Below are 23104 nucleotides of genomic sequence, written 5' to 3'. Positions count from 1 at the left end.
CAAATAAATGAATCGGGTAATATTGCATTTTGGAAATAAAATCAGTAGGAACAATATGAACTAAATGGTGCAATTTTAGGGAGCTCCAGGAACAAAACATGCCTTGGCATTCACATATAGGAAAGTTGAGAGACTGCAAGCAAGTATGGAAGTTATTACAAACTTGTATTAATCAGTGGCTGTTACTCATCCAGAACACAGAATCTGATTCTGGGCACCATGCTTTTGGGAGGATGCAAAGATCTATTCTAATCATATCAGAAATTAAATTATGTAAAGAGATCAGAGAAACTTGTGATCAGAGAAAATTGTGGGCACTACGGTGGTGTACCAGTTAGCATGATACTATTACAGCCCTAGTGACCCTGGGTTCATCTCCCACTGTTATCTGTAAGAAATTCGTACATTCTCCCAGTGATCAAGTGGGTTTCCTCCAGGTGCTCCAGCTTCCTCCCACAACTGAAAGATGTATGGGTCAGCAGGTTAATTGGTCACTTGGGTGCAATTGGGCAGTACAGGCTCCTCGGACCAGAAGGGCCTGTTACCATGCTGTATCCCCAAATAACAAATAAAGATAAAATAAACTAAGCTGTGCTTCTGAGAGCAAAATCATAAAGGGTTTTGACAGAACAAGTTGATAGGTATTGTTTCCATTCGAAACAGGGACAGCAAATACAAACCAAAGATTTAAGATATTTGTCAAGCCATCTACAGGAGTGATAAGTTTTTCACTAATGCAGCAAACATTTGTGTATTTCCTGGAAAATTGGTAGAAGCAAATTCAATAATTTCAACGAGAAATTTAGTATATTTCTAAAGAGGAAATACTAGCAGTGGTACAAAGTGGGACAAGTCTACTAGTCCTTTCTGAAAGGCACAAGCACAGAGATTCAAATAGCTTCCTTTGACAAGGGCCAAGTTAACATTCACAACACGCTGGAGGAACTCAGCAGGTCGGACAGCATCCGTGGAAAAGATTGGTCAACGCTTCAGGCCGGAACCCTTCGTCCCGAGTTAACATTGTTGAAAGGGGAGATTAGTTCAAATAAACTTTAAGATGGTTTTAAAGGAAACTAAGGGGATGTTTTATTAAAATGTACATAAATATTGTCAGGAAAGATGAAAATAAGATACTTTGCTTACAATAATATCATTACAAATATGCATAACATAAGGGACTTTATAACACTGCTGTTTACAAATCAGAATTGGAAATCTGGACTCCTCAAAATACATAGAACTCATAGATTCCAATTAACAGCATGAAGTAGTGTCACTGAGAAGACATAGAGTCAGAGTATAATATCAGGTGGAAACAGACCCTCCTGATCAACTCATCCATGCCAACCATACTACCACCAAACACAGCACGTCAGGCAACATCTGTGGAGTGGAATAAACAGTCAACATTTCAGGCTGAGGTCAACACCAGGACTGGAAAGGAAGGGGGCACAAGCCCGAATAAGAAGGGTAGGGCGAGGGAAAAGGAGCAGAGGATAGCAGGTATTAGGTGAGACTGGGTGAAGTGGGAAGGTGGGTGGGTGGGGGAGAGGGGATGAAGTGAGAAGTTGAGCGGTAATAGGTGGAAGAGGTAAAGGGATGAAGAAAAAGGAACCTGATCAGTGACGATAGTGGTCCATGAAAGAAAGGGAGGGAGTAGGGGAACTTGAGGGAGCTGACGGGCAGGTGAGGAGAAGAAGAGCAGTAAGAGGGTAGCCAGGATGAGGAATGGAATAAGATTCCTCTCCAAAATGCCAGAAATGTTGATTGTTTATTCTTCCATTGACACTGCCTGACTTGCTGAGATACTCCAGCATTTTTTGTGTGTTGCTCAAGATTTCCAGCATCTGCCATATCTGTTGTGTTTACCCACAAACTCATCCTATTTGCTTGCATTGGGCCCAGATGCCTCTAAGCCTGTCCTAGCCAAATGTCTTTTGAAAGTTGTCATTGGTTTTCTTTGGCATTTCATCCCGTGTACTCTCCACTCTCTGTGTGAAGAAGTTGCCCCTCAGTTCCCTTTTAAATCTTCCTCCTCTCAACTTAAACCTATGACCTTTCCTGGTTAAAAAAAATATGTATGTTCATGTTTGGATGAAGAGTGTGACAAGGTCTGGACCCCAGTTATCCTGGTGAAACTCAAACTAGGCATTGGCAAGCATGTGATTTGTTGCAAATGCCCATTAATAGCACTGTCAGTGGCAGCCCTAGCACTTTGCTAATCATTGTGACTAGACAGGGCAATAATTGGCCGGAATAGACTTGTCTCGATTTATAGGCATAGCTATGCAATATTTCATATTGTTGGATAGATGCCAAAATACTGTACCGGGCCAGCCTAAGTGGAGGTAGAGTTAGTGCAAGTTTTGAGTACTATAGCTGGGATGTTGTCTATTCCTCTGACCCTTGCTCTCTCCAGCACTCTCAAATGTTTCTTGATATGAATCAAGTCAGCTGAAGACTGGCTTCTGTGATAGTGGGTATTGTAGGAGAAAGTGAGATGGATTATCCAGTCTGTACTTCTAACGGAATGTGATTGCAAATTAATCAACCTTTATCTGGCATACATGAGCAGGTTTCACCATTGTTGGGGTTTGATCTTTAAAAGATGTAACTATAATGCATTTTCTGATGATAGAAATTCTTTTAGAAATTCTTGTTGCTCTTTTGGGAGATTTTGAATTGGGGCGGCCTGCAGATAATGAACACTGAGCTGTACTGAATACGCCTGAACTCTTCCAATTTTTGTGTTTTATTTTCTGTGCTTTTTGCTCATTTTTTTGTTGCTGTTGGTGTGAATTGTTCTTTTTTCGCGTGGGGGGTGGTGGTGGTTGATGTTTCTCTTTGACAGGTTCCATGATTTCCTTTGTTTGTGACTGTCTGTGGGGAAAATAAATCTCAGGGTTGGACACAGCATACATACTTTGACTTTGACTTGAGATGATTATGTATGAAAGAGTATTTTCTAATATTGAAACAAAACTTTATTGCTCTAACAAGACTTAATTGCTCTTTTAAGGATTTTTTTCATGCAATAAGGAGCCATTCTAAATTGATGTACACCATAACTTTAGTTTTCCTAACTATCTCCTGTTTCCTAACTGTGTGGCAGGAATGCAGGGTTAAGGATTGGTTTATCCCTAGCTTGATAATAATGATACATTGAGAGATATGCCAGGTCATGAGGTTTACAGTTGCAATGGTTTTTATTTCTGCAGCTGATGGTCCACAGCCAATTGCAGATGTCTATTTTTGAGCTGATTCCTTGAACTCAAGATCCTGTGATTTAGAACTCCGCAGATCTGTGGAGCACACTTGCAACATAGTCACATAATGTTATGTAAAGATTCCTAGTATGAAGTCACTTCTGTATACTCTTTGTTAATAATAGCTGTTGATGGGTTGATATGCTTGGTAAACTTGCTCTATCTCCTTGGTTCGATCCCTTCCCACCTACATCCACAACATTTCATATGCTCTTGATCTCCTCAATAAATTTCAATTCCCTGGCCATGATCACCTCATTTTCACCACTGATGTGCAGACCCAATACATATCTATCTCCCATCAAGAAGGCCTTAAAGCTCTCCGCTTCTTTCTCAATAAAAGAACCAACCAGTTCCCCTCCACCACCACCCTCTTCCATCTGGCAGAACTGGTCCTCATCATAAACAATTTGTCCTTTGGCTTCTCCCACTTTCTCCAGACCTAAGCGGTAGCCATGGGCACCTGCATGGGTCCCAACTATGCCAGCCTTTTCTTTGGCTGTGTAGAAAAGTCCATGTTCCAAGCCTTTCCTGGTATTGTTCCTCAACTCTTTCTCTGCGACACTGATGACTGCATTGGTGCTCCTTCATCACCCATGCTGAGATCAATTTAATCAACTTTGCCTCCAACTTCCACCATGCCCTTAAATTCAATTAGTCCATTTCCAACACCTCTCTCCCCTCTCTTGATCTCTTTGTCTCTATTTCTGGAGAGAAACCGATATCTTTTATGAACCTACCAATTGCTGCAGCTATCTTGACTATACCTCTTCCCAATGTGTCTCCTGTAAAAATGCTGTTCCCTTTTCTCAGTTCCTTCATCTCTGCCGCATCCCAGGATGAGGTTTTCCATTCCAAGACATCAGAGGTGTCTTCTTTCTTCAAAGAACGGGGTTTCCCTTCCTCTGCCATTGATGCTGCCATCACCTGCATTTCCTCCATTTCCTGGAAATCCACGCTCACCCCATCTTCCCATTGCCTTAAGAAGGATAGAGTTCCTCTTGTCCTCACCTACCACCTCACGATCTCCAATTCAATATATCATTCTCTGTAACTTCCACCATCTTCAACGGAATCCTTCCACTAAATACATCTTTACCTTTCCTCCTCTCTCCACTTTCTGCAGGAATCACTCCCTCCGTGATTCCCTTGTCCATTCATCCCTTCCCACTAATCTCTTTCCTGGCACATACTCCTGCAAGCAACAGAGGTTCTACACCTGCCCACTTACCTCCTCCCTTACCCCCAAACAGTCCTTCCAGCTGAGGCAACATTTCACTTGTCAACCTTCTGGAGTATTCTGCTGAATTCCCAGTAAGGCCCGATGCAGCCTTTCCACATTGGTGAAACCTGACGCAAGTTTGGTGATCGCTTTGTCAAGCACCTATGATCCCACCACCAAGAGCGGAATTTCCCAGTGGCCAACCACTTTAATTCCAGTCCCCGTTCCCGTGCCAACATGTCAGTCCGTGGGCTCCTCCTTTCCACAATGAAGTCACTCTCAGGATGAAGGAGCAACACCTCATATTCCACCTGCATAGTCTATGACCTGATGGCATTAACTTCAATCTCTGCGTTTGGTAAAAATTCCCCCCATACTTCCTTCTTCTTCTATTCCCCCTCTGGCCTTTTACCTGTTCTACTTACCTCCCTATTACCTCCCCTTGGTGCCCCTCCTCCTTTCCCTCCTCCCATGATCCACTATCCTTTCCAATCAGCTCCTCCTTCTCCAGCCCTTTACCTTTCCCACACACCTGGCTTCACTTACCATTTTCTAGCTTGTCCTCCTTCCCCTCCCCACCTTTTTATTCTGGCAACTTCCTTTCCATTTTGTGTGTGTTGCTGTGATATACTGTCAGTCGTCAGTAGCCTTATTATTTTTATGTTTAGGGCAGTAGCAAGTAATCACTTATTTCACACTGCTTGAGCTCCTTTTCAGACTGAGCAACCTAACTCATGAATAAAATTGATCAAAAATATCATACAATTTAATAAGAACTTTGCTAAGTTCTTTTTATCTATTAATCAGCATTTTACTGCCTTTAGTAGGGAAATTATGGAGCTGTTATACCACCAGAATTGAGTAATAGGCATGAAAGTTTTAAGAGATACAACCATAATATATTTTCTGATAGAAATTCTGTAAGATCATCATCTAAGAAAGAATATTGTCAAATATTGAAATAACCCTTTATTACACTAACAGGATTTCATTTATCTTCTCAATTAAGGATTTTTTGGGCAGTAAATTTGATGTACATCATAATTTTCTATTGTAAGATTTCTGGAAGGAGATATGAGCTGAATAAGATCAATCTTTTTCTCAGAGTGGAATTTTAGGCTTACAGAATGTAATAAAGGGGCAATACAAAAATAGTCATTAGTAGCAATACGCTGGTGTTAACATCTATCATGTTATCTGTGCATACAGCACTGCATGGGTTTTAAAACAAGTAATTATGTATGATGTCAATATGTTATAATGCAAATCCCTGCAGAAGGGTTACTATTCCTTTCTACTTTTGAACAGCAAAGCTTACTGAATATATTAATAACTCTATTGAGTATTTGTTATGGCAAGTGATCATCTCCTATTGCATTATTAAATCTGAGAACAGTCATTGAATTGTGTGTTCAAAGACCGACATTCAAAATGTTTTAATCTAAGCTTTCATTTAACATCAGAAATATTGAAAACCATATAATTTATGGTTGTTGAAATATTCTTCACCTGCTGTAATTCTTATTGTCCTATACGAATGGTGAGCAATTCATCTAACCCACAGTCAGTATTCCTCTTCCAATTCTTTTGAACTATATCTCCTCCAGAGAATACTTTTGCTTTTAAAATTGCATGGGTGTGATTTTAACCCTACTCAACCGGCAGGAATAGACCAGACAGTTCACATGTCACTGGCTTCTTTGAAGCCTGCTGCCTTTAATCTTAACCTTCTTATCCGAATAGCTGGTAAAGGCTGCCACCCAAAACAACTGGATCCTTTTGCTTATTATGATATTTTTGGGCTTTGATCATCATTTTAATTTTTGGCCATTCTCTCAGCAGTCGTTACTACCGCAACAGAAAATTACTAAGTGAGAAAGACATTGGATAGAAAGACATTGACCCGAAATGCTAATTCTGTTTCTCTCTTTCTAGCACTACTATTTACATTTGGTAAACACAAGAAAATCTGCAGACGCTGGAAATCCAGAGTAACACACACAAAATGCTGGAGGAACTCAGCACGTCAGGTAGCAGCTATGGAAAGGAATAAAGAGTCTGTGTTTCGGGGCATTTGTATTATTAGCTGAAACCCTTGGCTGAAATGTTGATTGTTTATTCCTTTCCACAGATGCTGCCTGACCTGCTGAGTTCTTCCAGCATTTTGTGCATGTTACTCTCATTTGAGCTCTCCTTCACCTACAGAGTTTTGCTTCAGTAACAGAGGCCTTATGAGGTCGGGTGTAAGATTTGACTGGGGCCACAGTGCACAGACTTAATTCTATCCCCAGTTTATTGAGATAGATTCTATCCTTGTTTTTATGTTTTCATTAAGATATTCTTTTCACATGGATTTTGGAACCTGCCTATTTAAACAAAAAAACCCTGTAATTACACAGTCTAAGTAATGTGTACTCAGTAGTAGCTCCTTATTGAAAGGATATGATTATAGCATGACAATTTCAGAAAGGACTATGTATGATACATGTGGTTACAGAAATTTATCATGGTAAGAGTTGTCACGAGACATAACAAATGAAACACAGCACTGTAATTAGAAAAAATAGAACTGTGAATAAGAGGGTGATTTTTATACTGCCAGCAGCACTAAGCAGAAATGCAAGGAGCTGATCTTAAAGAAAGCTCAAAGAAGAGGATTGCAACAATGTGAGGCTTGAGGGGAAATATTTTATAGCGTGTGGTATTTCTGTCAGCCTAACTGTGTACAAGTCATTGCTAAAACCATATGACCAATACACCATAAGACACAGGAGCAAAATTAGGCCCTTCGTTCCAATGCGTTTACTCTGCTGATTCATTTCCCTCTCAATCCTATTCTCCTGCCTTCTCCCTGTAACCGGTCATGCCCTGACCAATCAAGACTTTATCAATCTCCATCTTAAATACACCCAATGACCTGGGCTCCACAGCTACCTGTGGCAATAAATTTTACGGATTCACCACCCTCTGGCTAAAGAAATTCCTCCTCATCTCTGTTCTAAATGGACATCCCTCTACTCTGAGGCTGTGACCTCTGGTCCTAGACTCCCCCACTACAGGAAGCATCCTTTCCACATCCACTCTATCTAGGCCTTTCAACATCTGATAGATTTCAATAAGAACCCTCTTCTAAATTCCAGAGCCATCAAACACTCCTCATAAGCTAACCCTTTCATACCTGGAATCATTCTCATGAACCTCCTGTGAGCCCTCTCCAATGTCGGGTACTGTACGTATCAAATTAGCAGAGCCCAAGTCCTAGAGTGCGGGATGACCTGGGGTTTAAGTGCTGGACCAGATTGAAATGGTTTCAGACATCCCACCCTGCAAAAACTCATTTCAGGGAGGTAGCACCATCAATTTGCGGGAGACTCCTGGAACTTCTGGGAGAGGTGGGATGTCTGCAGTAGAATAGCTCCTTAGCAGCTAGCCAGCTAGTTTAAATAATGCTAGCTATGCTAATGAATGAATGACACCTGTTAAACTCACCTCAACATGTCTTTTACAGTCCACCATGGGCAATAGAAAAGTCACTGCTGCAAACAGTGCAGCGAGCAACACTATCATTATTTTTGACCCCTATTAGGCAGGGGTACACTTTAGGGTAGTCTGGGGTGACGTACGTTTTATATTTTCTTTTTTTGGAACACTCTGCCATGGCGCGCTCTCTCTCTCGCGCACTCTCGTGACCGCTCTCTCTTGCTCTCTCTCACTTGCTCTCAAAAAAATTGATTTCCGGGATATTGTATGTAATTTGCAGGCATCAGGGAGCCACTATTAATGTGCGGGAGACTCCCGGAACTTCCAGAAGAGGTGGGATGTCTGTGGTTTGGGTGTCGGAGTCGGAGGCGAGAGATGGGCCTGCCCTGTGGGGTTTGCTCATCTCTGTGCAGGACTGAGGCTGTGGCTGGTAGCTAATGGATGCCTGGATCAGTCGCAGTGATGCCTAATGTTACGAACTTCAGTTCTGAATGCTGTTCACTTGCTTTTATTGATCACATGGTTTATTTTTTTCTTTCTCTGCACACTGGGTGTTTGAAGGTCTTCTTTTGTCATTAATGGGTTCTATTTGGGTTCTTTGCTTCATGGCTGCCTGGAAGGAGATGAATCTGAAGGCTGCATAAAGAATATGTACTTTGATAAAATGTACTTTGAACTTTGTCAGCACTTCCCAAAACAGAGAAGTTGCAAAATGAGAACAAGTCAAGAACTAATAATTTTTGACTTGAGAAACTTTTTCCCTGTGCCATACATGACTGAAAGTGCTCAAACATTACGAAATTCTGTAAGTGGTTTGAGGAATACAATAGCAGAGAAATTTGATCACATGGTGCATTATATTTCAGCGCTATAGCTTTGAAAACACACTTTGACTGGAGTGGAACATGATAATAGCCATTACTGGAAGTTATCTGCTACTCTGGGAATCCGACCAGACTTTAGACTAAATGAGAGCTTCATTGTAGAATGGCACATAAAATGCTATGGAGAGAAAGTATGCAGTGAAGGGAAGGGATTGGTGTAAGGATAATCTAATGAAGGAAAAGTCAAAATAGGAAACTATAGACTGGTTGGCTTAACATTAGACGTCAGGAAAATACTAGTTTTAAAGGAAGTGATAACAAGACACTTAGAAAATATCAGTCAGATTAGAAAATGACAGCATGGATTAATGAAAGAGAAATCGTGTTTGACAAACCTACTGGATTTATTTTACAGAGAGCTAGTAGAAATAGTTTACTTGCATTTTCAAGAGGTCTTTGATAAAGCCCCACTGAAGGTGCTAGCATACAATATTAAAGCAGAGGGGACTTGGGAGCAAAATACTGGCAAAGATTGAAGCTAATTAAAATAGAGTAAATGCAAATTGGTAATCTTTGAGGTGGGACATAGTAACTGCGTCAATAAATAAAACAGCTAGTTTCCAGCTTTTCAGAATATACAGCAATAATTCGGGCAAGAGAACAGAATGCAATATTTATAGATTTGTTGAATACTCAAAGCTGGAAGGCATGTGAGTTGTGAGGACACAAAGAGACTTTGAGGTAATTTTTACAAATGGGATGTATAGACAAAAAGATGGTAAATACACCAGAATGTGTTGAATGTTAAGTTTTTCATCTTGGTAAGAAAAGAATCTCAGTAAAGCAGAATATCACTTAAACAGTGATTGGTTAGGAAATGTTAATGTATAAGGGATCTGAGAGCTTTTATACAGTAGTCACTCAAAGCAAACACATAGGTTCAGCAAGTTGTTGAAAAATAAATGGTACGTTGGCCTCACAAGAGTGCTTGAGTACAGAAACGAGGATGTCTTAGCTCACTTGTACAGGGGATGATGAGATCATGACAAGAGCACTGTGTGCAGTTTTGGTCTCCTTTCCTAAAAAGAAGGAATATACTTCCCACAGAGGGAGTTCAACAAAAGTTCACCTGGGATGCTGGGACTGTTGTTTGAAGAAATATGGTCAACTAAGCTTGAATTCATCAGTGTTTAGAAGATTAAGACGAGATCTTATTGCAACATATTAAATTCTGGCAGGATCAGAAAAACTGGAATTGGGGAAGATAATTCCTGGGCTGGAGGGTTTACAACAATCTTGACCTTAAATATTTACTCCAACTGTCCTTGAACCTGATGGCGTGGGACTTAAAGCTCCTGTATCTCCTTCCCAATGGCAGCAGCAAAAGAGAGCATGGCCTGGATGGTGGGGATGGTGGATGCAGCTTTCTTGTGGTAGAACTCCTTGTAGGTGTGCTCAATGGTGGGGAGGGCTTTGCCTGTGATTTTCTGTCCCTGTGCATCTTTCCTATAAAAACGTATCACTTCATACTTCTCCACATTAAATTAATTAAGCATTTACCTGCTTAATTCAACAAGCTGCTTTGCTCTGACCACAGTTTATTAATGTTTCTGATGTTTAAACATTAGTAATTATCATTTCGGCACAGAATATTGATTAATTTCCTTCAAGAGATGCTGCCTGACTTCCAGCATTGCGAGTGTGCCTGAGTGTGTATGTGCGTGTGACACAAATTATTAAGTGTATCACTGAAGAGATTTGTCAGCTTCAACTTAAAGTCATTGTGGGTGCTTTTTCTCAAGCCAGTATGTAACACAGACTGATTCTGCAAAGAAGCCTCCTTGAAATTACTTATCCTTTAGCAAACAGCACTGAACATCTCATTGCTATTTGGGAATTCTGCAACGTACAAATTACAGGTCCCATTCCCCTGAGTTGGAATAATGGCCAGGCTTTAGCAGTGTTTAATTGGCTGTAAAGGAATTTAGGACTTCCTAGAGTTGTGAAATCTGCTTATTAGCTGATCACTGTCTGTGCACTGAATAGAAGATAAACTGGGTGGGCTGTGAGATTCCATTCTCAAGTTCCAGCTATATACATATATACTTGGAGGGAGGGGGGGGGAGAGGAGGAGAAGGGGGAGAAGGTGGAGAAGGTGGAGAAGGTGGAGAAAGTGGAGAGGGGGAGGGGGGAGGGGAGAGGCAGGGAGGGAGGTGGAGTGGGAGAGAGAGGGAGAGGGTAGTGGGAGAGAGGGAGAGAGGGAGGTGGGAGAGGGGAAAAAGCACAAAATGGTGGAGGACGACTTTGTCAAGGATCTTTACTCCATCCGCCAAAAACAGAATTTCCCAGTGGCCAACCATTTTAATTTCCATCCCCATTCCAACATGTCGGTCTACGGCCACAATGTGGCCACTCTCAGGGTGCAGAAGAAACAACTTATGTTCTGCCTAAGTAGCCTCCAATGTGATGGCATGGACATCGATTTCTCCTTCTGGTAAGAATTTTTTCCCTCCCTCTTCCCTCTTTTTTGACTCCCAACTCTGGCCTGTACCTCTTCACCTGCCTATCACCACCCCCTGGCACATCTCCTACTTCCCTTTCTCCCATGGTCCACTTTCCTCTCCTAACAGATTCCTTCCATTCCAGCCTTTCACTTTTCCCACCCACTTGGCTTCATCTATCACCTTCTAGGTATCCGCCTTCCTCTCCCCCACCCTTTTTATTCTGGCATCTTCTCTCTTCCTTTCAAAGACACAGACCTTGCAGTTACTCCAAAGACTATCGCAATACATCCGGCATTCGGCAAACCACAGGTTCTCCCCCTCCCTGGCAAGGGAGAGGGAGGTGTCCCCCATTTTCACAGTGAGTGGGAGACATAACAACAACCCACTGGTTTACGATGTTAAAAAGTCCGTTTTGTCGTTTTTTATGAGCTCTGTGCCGGAAGATCACAAAGATGTCCTGAAGAAGGGTCTCTGCCCAAAATGTCAACTGTTTATTCATTTCCACAGATGCTGCCTGACCTGCTGAGTTCTTCCAGCATTTTGTGTGTGTGTTGCTCTGGATCTCCAGCAACATTTATATCATTTCTGTGTTTACTAAAACTTTAATGCAAATTAAGTGGGCATGTGGCCAAGTGGTTAAGGTATTGGACTAGCGACCTGAAGGTCGTGAGTTCGAGGCCCCGCCGAGGCAACATGTTGTGTCCTTGAGCAAGGCACTTAATCACACATTGCTCTGCGAGGACACTGGTGCCAAGCTGTATGGGTCCTAATGCCCTTCCCTTGGACAACATTGATGTTGTGGAGAAGGGAGACTTGCAGGATGGGCAACTGTTGGTCTTCCATACAACCTTGCCCAGGCCTGCGCCCTGGAGAGTGAAGACTTTCCAGGCACAGATCTATGGTCTCGCAAGACTAACGGATGCCAATGAATGCAAATATTCCTTACATCCAGCTTGAGCATGTTAAGTATCATATTACAATGCCAATTAAAACTCAACAGTATTCTGGCTGCATGCCCTAATCTCATTGGCTTCAATTTAGCATACTCTTCCTCAAGCAACAAAACTTAACTCTTCATAGAGTCATAGACACTCTTCACAGAGAGCATGGTATGGGTGTGGAACGAGCGACCCACTGGGAAGTGTTGAATGCGGGTTCAATTGTAACATTTAAGAGAGCTTTGGATAGGTGCATGGCTGACAGAGGTACGGAGGGATGCAGGTAGAAAACCAGCCCAAGATGACTAAATGGGCTGAAGTCCAAGGTGCTCTATGACTCTATGATTGTATTGAATAACAGAACTGGATCAAATGGCTAACTGAATTACTTCTTCATCAACCTGCTTTGTGGCTATGGTAGCGTAGTGGTTAGTGAGATGCTATGACAACTTGGGACGTCGGAGTTAGGGGTTCAATTCTAGCATCCTCTGTAAGGCGTTTGTACATCCTCCCCGTGGAATGTGTGGGCTTTCTCCCAGTGCTCTGGTTTCCTCCCACAATCCGGTTAGTAGGTTAATTGGTCATCGTAAATTGTCCCATGATTAGGCAAGATTTAAATTGGGGATTGTTGGGCAGTGCGGCTCGAAGGGCTGGAAGGGCTTGTTCTGCACTGTATCCTTAAATAAATAAAATGAAATTAAAACTTCCTCTGTATCGGTGGCATGATTTGGTCTCTAAATCCCCCTCTATAACTCATGCATATTTTATAACTTGTCACCGTTGAAAATAACTCCTCATGCTTATTTCTGCTCAATCTCTCTCTCTTAACTCTTCTACATTTCTGTAATTAATTTTCTGTTGAACACCTAAGGATGTTTTCTACAGATAAGCAATGCTACTTTTAAAAATGCAACTTATTTACAATACACTAACATTTAATTTTCAGAAATGTGCAAACTCAACTTGTCGAGCATTTTTAAGTTGCTGATAATTGAAGACACTGTGACATAACTGTAAATAAAACATATTTCAGTTAGAAAACCTGCCTTTGGTAGAAAGTGGGAAAATTAGAAACAGGAGGATTGAAAGGTAAGGAGTACCAAACTCATCGCAATTTTAGGTCAATTTCTTTGTCCTTGCTAATGTTTGTAGTTCACTGTGGCCTCTGAAGACTCCTTAAATCTTTTCCTCTTGAGCCTAAGAAGAGCTTTGCGCTCCCCTTCTAAAGCAGTACTAAATACAAAACACTAGGTTTTGGTAAAACCGAAGCACTAAAAATATTCCTTCTGGTAAACAAATTCTGCCCCTCCCCCTTCCTCTTTTCCTCACTGTAACTGGTTACCTCTTCTCACCTGCATATTACTTCCCCCTGGGTCCCTTCCTCCTTCCCTTTCTCCATTGGTCCACTCTCCTCACCTATCAGATTCCTTCTTCTCCAGCCCTTGACTTTTTCCTGTCCACCTGGCTTCACCAATCACTTTTCAGCTAGCCTCCCCCAACCTTTTTATTCTGGCATTTTGTTTCTTCCTTTCCAGTCCTGAAGAAAGGTCTCTGCCTGAAACATTGATTATTTAATCATTTCCATAGATGCTGCCTGATCTGCTGAGTTTCACCAGCATTTTGTGCTTGTTGCTTTGGAGTTCCATCATATGTAGATTTTCTCATGTTAATAAAAATAAGAAGCATCCTTTTATGCTTATACTATGTTGCCAATGTACATTGTTCAAAAGAGCTACTGAAAATTCAAGAAATAAAAACTCAGTCAAAATTTCCTTGATCCAACAGTCAATAAAAAAATAAAATTTCTCAGAATTTATTTCAACATTATCAGGATCTTCCATTATGAAATCATCTGAAATAATTGCAAACCTTCCACAGCATTCACCATCAGAATCAGAATCAGGTTTAATATCACCGGCATATGTCGTGAAATTTGTTAACTTTACGGCAGCAGTACAGTGCAATACATGAAAAATAAATATAGAGAAAAAGAACTGAGTTATATTATGTGTATTCAATAGTTAAATTAAAGCAAGTAGTACAAAATAACAGAAATAAAAAAGTAGTGAGGTAGTGTTCATGGGTTCAATGCCCATTTGGGAATCGGAGAAGTTGATCCTGAATCACTGTGTGTGCCTTCAGGCTTCTGTACCTCCTTCCCGATGGTAACAAGGAGAAGAGGGCATGTCCTGGATGGTGGGGGGTCCTTAATGATGGATGTAGCTCCGCTGAAGAAGTTTTGGATACTATGGAGGCTAGTACTCATGACGGAGCTGACTAATTTTACAGATTTCTGCAATTTACTTTGATCTTGTGAAATAGCACCCCGCCCCCATTCCAGACTGTGATGCAGCCAGTCAGAATGCTCTCCACTGTACATCTGTGAAAGTTTTTGAGTGTTTTAGTTGACAAACCAATCTCTTCAAACTCCTAACAAAATATAGCCGCTGTCTTGCCTTCTTTATGGCCTCAACAATATGTTGTGTCGAGGTTAGGTCCTCAGAGATATTGACACCCAGAAACTTGAAACTGCTCACTTTCTCCACTTCTGATCCCTCTGTGAGGATTGGTTTGTGTTCCCATATCTTACCCTTCCTGAAGTCCACAACTAGCTCTTTGGTCTTGTTGATGTTGAGTGCAAGGTTGTTGCTGTGACATCATTCAACTAGTTGGTATATCTTGCTCTTGTACACCCTTTCGTCACCATCTGAAATTCTGCCAACAATGATTGTATCATCATTATGTGCCATGTCTGACATGGACATGACCATGATTGTTCTTGGCAAATTTTTCTACAGAAGATGTTTGCCATTGCCTTCTTCAGGGCTGTGTGTTTACAAGATGGGTGACCCCAGCCATTATCAATATTCTTCAGGGAATGTCTGCCTGGCATTAGTGGTTGCATAACCAGGACTTGTAATGTGCGCCGACTGCTCCCTTAGCTGCACGTGACCCTGATCGGGAGTGGGGGGGGGGTGCTAAGCAGGTGCTATATCAAGGGTGACCTGCAGGATACTGGAGGGAAGGAGTGCCTTACACCTCTTTTGGTAGGAATGTATCTCCGTCCCAGCACCCAGCAGCATTATTCATGTGTAATACTTGTATCTGCCAACCAGTTATAAACTTTTAAAAATGCCCAAAAATATGAAATACTGAATGAAGGAAGATATTTACTTTTTGCTGTTTTACAGTTTGACACCACAAAGCCGTCTGTTTTCAATGACATTACAATCAACATTTACAGCAATATTGACATTGTTACCAATTCAGCAATCTGCCACAGGATGCATGATGCTACTATGAAACATGCAGAACTGTTGTATTTTACCACAGAAGTAGGTAAGCCTTTAATGATGTGCTACGGCATCAGTTCTGCCCATCAAACACTTCGGCGTTCCAAAAGCCGATTTCTTGTTTGATTCCAATTTCCTCAGCTTTAGCTAGAGGGTGGTGAACCTGTGGAACTTATTGTCACTGACGGCTGCTGAGGTCGAATCATTGGGTATATTTGAAGTGGAGGTTGATTGGTTCTTGATTAGTGAGGGCGACAAAGGTTACAGGGAGAAGGCAGGAGAATAGAGTTGAGAGGGAAAATAAATCAGGCATGATCAAATGGCAGCACAGACTTGATGGGCTGAATGGCCTAATTCTGCTCCCCTGACTTATTATCTTATGGGCTAAATATTTGGGGGAATGGTTACTTAAATTTTAACCTCTGATTTAATTGTGTGTGAGCGTTCCAATCTTTAAAATTCTCCTTTTTCTTTCCTGGTTTGTGAGATTTCCTCAATGTGATTAGTTGTTAAGCCAATATGTCATGGCAGTTGTGTTCATCTGGAATTTCTGAATTTTGGCCTGTCAGACATTGAAAGCAATTAACCAGAAAAAAAGGTCATGCAATAAATCCTTGTTGGCCGCTTTCTTCAAGGTCATTGGTGAGACCATAAAATTCAAGCCATTGAACGGTGAGATCCAATAAAACAAAGATAACATTTATTTCCTATTAACTGCAACATCAAGGCATCCTCTCAAAAAAGAACCAACGTTGCCACCTGCCTGTCAGTGTTCGATCTGTTTCTGCTATTCTTCATTCTGAATTTGTTTCTCAAGTCCCATCCGTATTTGAAATATTCCCTCTCAGTTTCCTTACCTAAAATTCCAGCGGCTTTCCTGGTCTCTATTTATGGAAAGATGGTTGGGAAAGCTTTTGGGGAGGGGGGGTAGGGCTATCTTATCATTCATGGCTTGGGGAACTGTTCTGTTACCTGCAGTCTGAATTACGGGTGACCAAGAAACAAATTGGTAGACTTAGAACAATGGGATTCAAATGCAAGTTGCCAACAGTACAAATACATTTATCTATTTATTTGAAAATGGCTTTTATAGAATTGTACAACATTACAGCCCAGTACAGGTGCTTCAGTCCATGATGTTGTGACAACTTTTTAACCTACCCCAACATCAGTCTAACCTTTTCCACCTACATAGCCCTCCATTTTCTATCATCCATGTGCCCTTCTCTGCCCCAATGTACCTGGCAGGGTATTGCAAGCACTCACCACTCTCTGTGTAAAGAACTTACCTATATTATTCCCCCCTACACTTTCCTCCAAACATCCTATAATTATACCCCCTTGTATTATCCATCCCTGCCCTGGGAAAAAAATGCCTCTGGCTGACCACTCTATCAATTCCTCTTATCATCTTATACAGCATTAGCAAGTTACCTCTCATCCCCCTTCACTTCAAAGAGAAAAGTCCTAGTTCACTCAACGTATCCTCATAAGACATGCCCTCTAGTCCAGGTGGCATCCTGGTAAATCTCTGCACCCTCTCTAAGGCATCCACATCCTTCCTATAATGAGGTGACCAGAAATGAGCTCAATATTCCAAGTGTGGTCTAACCAGGGCTTTATCTTCATATTTTCACAGTACACAGGAATTACACTATTTTTGAATATATATTTTGAGTAGCAATTTTCTTTCATGAAATCAAGACCATAATTCTCGTTTGTACAACTCTACACCGAAGCATTTTGGACTTCGTAGCTCTGAAATATGAATCCAAACCCAACCCAGAAATGATTTCTTAATGCTCTCCACTCCAGTTCTCCGTAAGGATCTGATATTCACCAAGGCAGTCTGAATCCAGCCAGAGTGTACACACCCTGGCACAATAATAGCATACATCTGAAAAAGGAAAACTCAGAGAGGCCACAGATTGGAAAGAATGAGAAATGGAAAATCTGACACTGCTAATTAATGGGTTGTGCCTTCTTGAGGTTGAGATTTTGGCACATTGCTATATGAGGCAGCCTTACTTTGTAAAATCCATTCTGTGCATGATTTAGATGTGCCCATTGCTGGCACTGATTGTCAGAAATGTGAATTGTGGCATTCTATAACATTTGTAGAAAGCAATAAAAAGTTCTTATAATTAAAAATTAGCTTTTAATGATTTAACTCATTGAAGAGTATTCCCAAGTTCTCTACGGCACTGATCATAACTAATGATAACATTCTCATCACATTGGGGAACGTTTATATTGCCAATATTTCTGCACTATCTTCTCCGAGGTCCAATCCAAACAATTGTACCTGTTGACAGGGGAAGCTCCATTTTTGTTTGGCTAAATGTGAGCACAAACCATCAGATACTTCCTCATAAATTTCCCTGAATAATAACACTACCACCAAACAATCTACTACTTCTCATTCAATGCTTGCAGCGGGCTTTCCTCATATATAGAAACATAGAAACATAGAAAATAGGTGCAGGAGTAGGCCATTTGGCCCTTTGAGCCTGCACCGCCATTCATTATGATCATGGCTGATCATCCAACTCAGAACCCCGCCCCAGCCTTCCCTCCATACCCCCTGACCCCCGTAGCCACAAGGGCCATATCTAACTCCCTCTTAAATATAGCCAATGAACTGGCCTCAACTGTTTCCTGTGGCAGAGAATTCCACAGATTCACCACTCTCTGTGTGAAGAAGTTTTTCCTAATCTCGGTCCTAAAAGGCTTCCCCTCTATCCTCAAACTGTGGCCCCTTGTTCTGGACTTCCCCAACATCGGGAATAATCTTCCTGCATCTAGCCTGTCCAATCCCTTAAGGATCTTATACGTTTCAATCAGATCCCCCCTCAATCTTCTAAATTCCAACGAGTACAAGCCCAGTTCATCCAGTCTTTCTTCATATGAAAGTCCTGCCATCCCAGGAATCAATCTGGTGAACCTTCTTTGTACTCCCTCTATGGCAAAGATGTCTTTCCTCAGATTAGGGGACCAAAACTGCACACAATACTCCAGGTGTGGTCTCACCAAGGCCTTGTACAACTGCAGTAGTACCTCCCTGCTCCTGTACTCGAATCCTCTCGCTATAAATGCCAGCATACCATTCGCCTTTTTCACCGCCTGCTGTACCTGCATGCCCACTTTCAATGACTGGTGTATAATGACACCCAGGTCTCGTTGCACCTCCCCTTTTCCTAATCGGCCACCATTCAGATAATAATCTGTTTTCCTATTTTTGCCACCAAAGTGGATAACTTCACATTTATCCACATTAAATTGCATCTGCCATGAACTTGCCCACTCACCCAACCTATCCAAGTCACCCTGCATCCTCTTAGCATCCTCCTCACAGCTAACACTACCACCCAGCTTCGTGTCATCCGCAAACTTGGAGATGCTGCATTTAATTCCCTCATCCAAGTCATTAATATAGATTGTAAACAACTGGGGTCCCAGCACTGAGCCTTGCGGTACCCCACTAGTCACCGCCTGCCATTCTGAAAAGGTCCCGTTTATTCCCACTCTTTGCTTCCTGTCTGCTAACCAATTCTCCACCCACACCAATACCTTAACCCCAATACCGTGTGCTTTAAGTTTGCACACTAATCTTCTGTGTGGGACCTTGTCAAAAGCCTTTTGAAAATCCAAATATACCACATCCACTGGTTCTCCCCTATCCACTCTACTAGTTACATCCTCAAAAAATTCTATGAGATTCGTCAGACATGATTTTCCTTTCACAAATCCATGCTGACTTTGTCCGATGATTTCACCGCTTTCCAAGTGTGCTGTGGGATTCTGACTCAATGGCATTCAATCTTAATTTCACAGATGGTAGCTTCATCACAATGGGTTCTCGGCCAAGCACTTAAGCTAGAAGTCTAAATCTCTTGTTCCCCTCCTACAAAGCAGGATTATTTTTGCAACTTCACAGGACTCCAGACAAAGACAGGCAACTTCTCTCTCCATCCCAAGATTCACAATCAGGGCTGCTCTGGTAGACCCAAACTTCCAGCTAATTTTTGGCCACAGAACAGATTTGTTGCCATTGTCACAGCAGCACCATTTCATCTGATTCTGCTATTCCTATTTATACTAGTTCTAGATTCACCTTAATATGTCCTATTATTATTATTCTTTTTTTGCCACCATCATCTCTTTGCATTTTATGTCTGCTGTTATCCGTAGGGCCTCCACTTCATTCTTTCCTTTTCCCAAACACAATGCCAATTTTTCCTGCATCTTAAAGCTCTTTTATCTCTTTCGTTCTGACGGTAAGTCAGTGATCTGACGGGCTGGGCAGAAGTGGATTGGATAGACCCGCTATCTGAATTAACCATTCATGGTAGCATAGCTGTTAGTGTAAAGGTATTACAGTGTCAGCAACTCAGTGTCTGCTGTTCTTTGTAAGGAGTTTGTATGTTTATCTTGTGGCTGCATGGGTTTCCTACCATATTCCAAATACATAGGGATTAGTAGGTTAATTGGCCACTTGGGCGGCATGTTACCTTGCTTTTTCCAGAAACAAATAAAATTAATGATCCCTGCCTGCATCTACAGGGGCTGGAGATGGAGGGCCTAGTGAGCTGAAACTCTGGACCAGGACATACCCAGTGAATAAGGCCAGCACCTTGGAAACGAATCATAGTAAGGTCTCAGTGGTGAGTTACCCCAGGCAGGCATTTTGCTGAGGCTAGGCCCCAGAATATTCCCGATAGCTATTGACAATATGCAAAACCACATGCTTTGGTAAATCCGGAACTACTCTGGGAGTAGATAAAAATTATTTCTCCTCCAAATCACAGTCAGATTCATTCAGCTCATTATTCCTGTTCCTGTCCCTTCTGATCATGCCGGACCTGCTCTGTATTTACAGAATTTGGTGTTTATATTTCCAATATCCATAGTACTTGGTAGTTATTAACAGGATTGGAATAAGCAGCCTCAAGTTTTCTCCATTTCCATAAATCTGTTCAATTTCCAGCTTAGACTTGTCATGATAGAACCCACTGCAGAGCGATATGTATTCCAATCGCACCTGCAAATGTTATTAGAAAGGATATTCCTTTGTTTTATTGTGTCATTTATATAACTGGTATACAGTCCCAGTTATACTCTAAATTTAATGTGCAGAACAGGACTCACTCTTATGGCCACTTGCTAATGCATTCTATAAACCAAATCATTCATAAATGCAAAAATCAAGTAATTCCGCACTAAAACTGCAAGTTATCAGTGGATCAAAATGCTGACATTTTGAATCCAGCAACTGGATCAATAGCAAAAATCTGAATGTTTTAACTTGTGCCTGACTTGTATTTCATCATCAATTGAAACAGTCCTTCAGCAGACCAGTTTCGATTTTCTAACAAGTATGTCTTTGCAATACAACACTGCAATTCTGCAGTCTGAAAAACGATTAAAATTTTTGAGACTTTTTAAAAATAAGGAGTAAAGTTTAAGGTCGATGGGAATAAATAGCATCAACGTTAGAAATCTAAAATCAAAATGGAAAATTCTGGAAACACTCAGCAGATCAGTCAGCATCTGAGAAAGGAGAACCAGAATTTCTCTTTCAGGCGCGAAAGCAGGGTAGCGGCTAGCGCAGCACTTTTATAACTCGGGGCGGAGTTTGGAATTTAGTTCCGACGTCGCCCTGTAAGGAATTTGTAAGTTCCTCCGTGAACACGTGGGTTTCCTCTGGGTACTCCGGTTTCCTCCTACATTCCAAAGGCGTACTGATTAATAAGTTAATTGGTTATTGTGATTCAGGTAGGGTTAAATAAGCAGGTTGCTGTGGCGTTCGGCTCGTTGGGGTAGAAGAGCTTATTCTACGCTGTATGTCTAAATAAAAAAATAAATAAATCTAAAACCCTTTTAACCAACTTCCTTTCCCCGTGTATTCCAAGCTAATTTGTCTTCTCGGATTCCCACTTCTGACAAGCGTTCTTCAAGCTGAAATGTAAACTGTCTTTCTCTCAGATGCAGCCTGACCTGATGAAAGTTTCGAGAATATTCTATTTTTATTTTCTTCTGAGTTCATGGCTGTGTGATTCTACCGCAAGCTTTTCCACTTTGACATTGGACACACTGGGCTTAATTTCGGAATATATAACCCTGGCAATTGCTTCCTAATGCGTCGAAAACCCAACATACTTAATAATGGAACACAACAGTTCTTCAAACATTGTATAATCAAACCTACAAAATAATTTGCCACGCAAATGACTTATTTTTCCTACTCCGTCCGTCCATATTTACATAAATTTCAAGGAAGATAAAATATAATCTAATGCAATGGCGTACTTCTCTGACGCTGGAGAATAACATAGGCAGGGAGAATCATTTTCCGTCTGAAATGCTCAACCTCTGGAATATTTAGAGAGAAAAAAAATGATACTTACTAGAACGTACTGAGTACAAACATCTTCGGAGTTGAGGCAGACCATTTTGCAGGTCGTAACCCGAGAGTATGAATCTCAGTATATTTATCAACGGGCACACCAGGCTCGTTCAGGTTTAAGCATCAGCGTTTTGTTTTGGCTGTTGGTGAAGGAGGTGAAAGACAGGTGCCTCCACGTTCACTTCACTCACACAGACGCACGGTTGGAGGGATTTGATAACATAGGGAGGATCGCAACTTCTGCGCAACACTAAAATAAAACACTGAAAATAAAGCCCAGACACAAGTAAAGGCGCTGACGTTTAGATATCTTCATCCATCTCGTCAAAAACAAAGGTTGTTTACCGTTTTTATATTATGAAGTTCTTCCCAAGGAAATCAACAGTCGGGAGCGAGGAGGGGTGATCATAAACCACTTGCCTTTTAGATGAGGAAACCCGTCGTCTTATCGGAAAGGTGGTGAATTCCTGATCTCGGGCGAGAGATCACCGGTGGAAAACAGCAAAACGGAATCCCGCACGGTTTCAATTCAAATAAAGTCTTTTTAAAAAATGGGCAAATTAGCTAGAGGAGAACTGGCAGCCAAGCAGAGTGTGCGGGAGGGTTTTGGTGAGGCGGAGGGTGCGGGAGAATCGAGCTTGGTGCGGTCGGACGACGAGGGAAAAGGTGTGGGGGTCAGTCCAGCGAGGAGTCAAGTTGCGGGAGGACGGTGCCGGCTCGGGACTGGGCTGCTATCAGACAGCCTCGGGCGTCAGGCGGCAGTGAGCGAGCGAACCACGGCCGCTTCCTCCTCACGGCAAAATCTCCAGCCTCCTGCTGAGCGGAATCGGGCTGGAAGCAACCGCGGGGCTTTGCGTACGTCAGGAGCTGAGCAGGGGAAGGCTGAGAGGCGGGCTGTCAAGATGGTTTAACCCAAAATAGCATCTCTTCCTCAGGCACTGCTGCTGCCCAAACAACCTGGCTATCCTGTCAGTCAGATTACTTCGGCGAATTGCTTTGCAATGTGTGGATTATATAATTAATTTTCTTTCCTAAATCCAATAAAACTGCCATTAGTCGATCTCCCCATCTGAGTTTTGAAATCACGTGCACAGTTTTGTTGATGGGCATACCCAGTATCTTTTGACACCTGCTTACACCCGGTGGAAAGTTGCCAAGAAGGTGCGAGCGC

The 23104-nt window shown here is 41.8% G+C and overlaps 1 protein-coding gene across 3 annotated transcripts in view; it reads right to left on the bottom strand.

The window, feature by feature from the left end:
• Positions 1–22732, bottom strand: part of sybu (syntabulin (syntaxin-interacting)) — a 133135-nt gene extending 110403 nt beyond the window's left edge. For 2 of the 3 annotated variants that reach the window (XM_072252732.1, XM_072252761.1), the window contains exon 1: positions 21935–22020. In XM_072252732.1, coding sequence (XP_072108833.1) covers positions 21935–21979 — 45 coding nt within the window. In that variant the 5' untranslated portion in view covers positions 21980–22020. Of the gene's footprint in view, positions 1–21934; positions 22021–22353 lie in introns of those variants that run through there. The other variant, XM_072252742.1, reaches the window with a different exon arrangement.
• Between the last annotated feature and the right edge of the window lie 372 nt (positions 22733–23104).

This window comes from Mobula birostris, chromosome 1, assembly GCF_030028105.1.
Source record: "Mobula birostris isolate sMobBir1 chromosome 1, sMobBir1.hap1, whole genome shotgun sequence".
Lineage (NCBI taxonomy): Eukaryota > Metazoa > Chordata > Chondrichthyes > Myliobatiformes > Myliobatidae > Mobula > Mobula birostris.
This window is presented reverse-complemented; position numbering and strand designations above follow the sequence as displayed.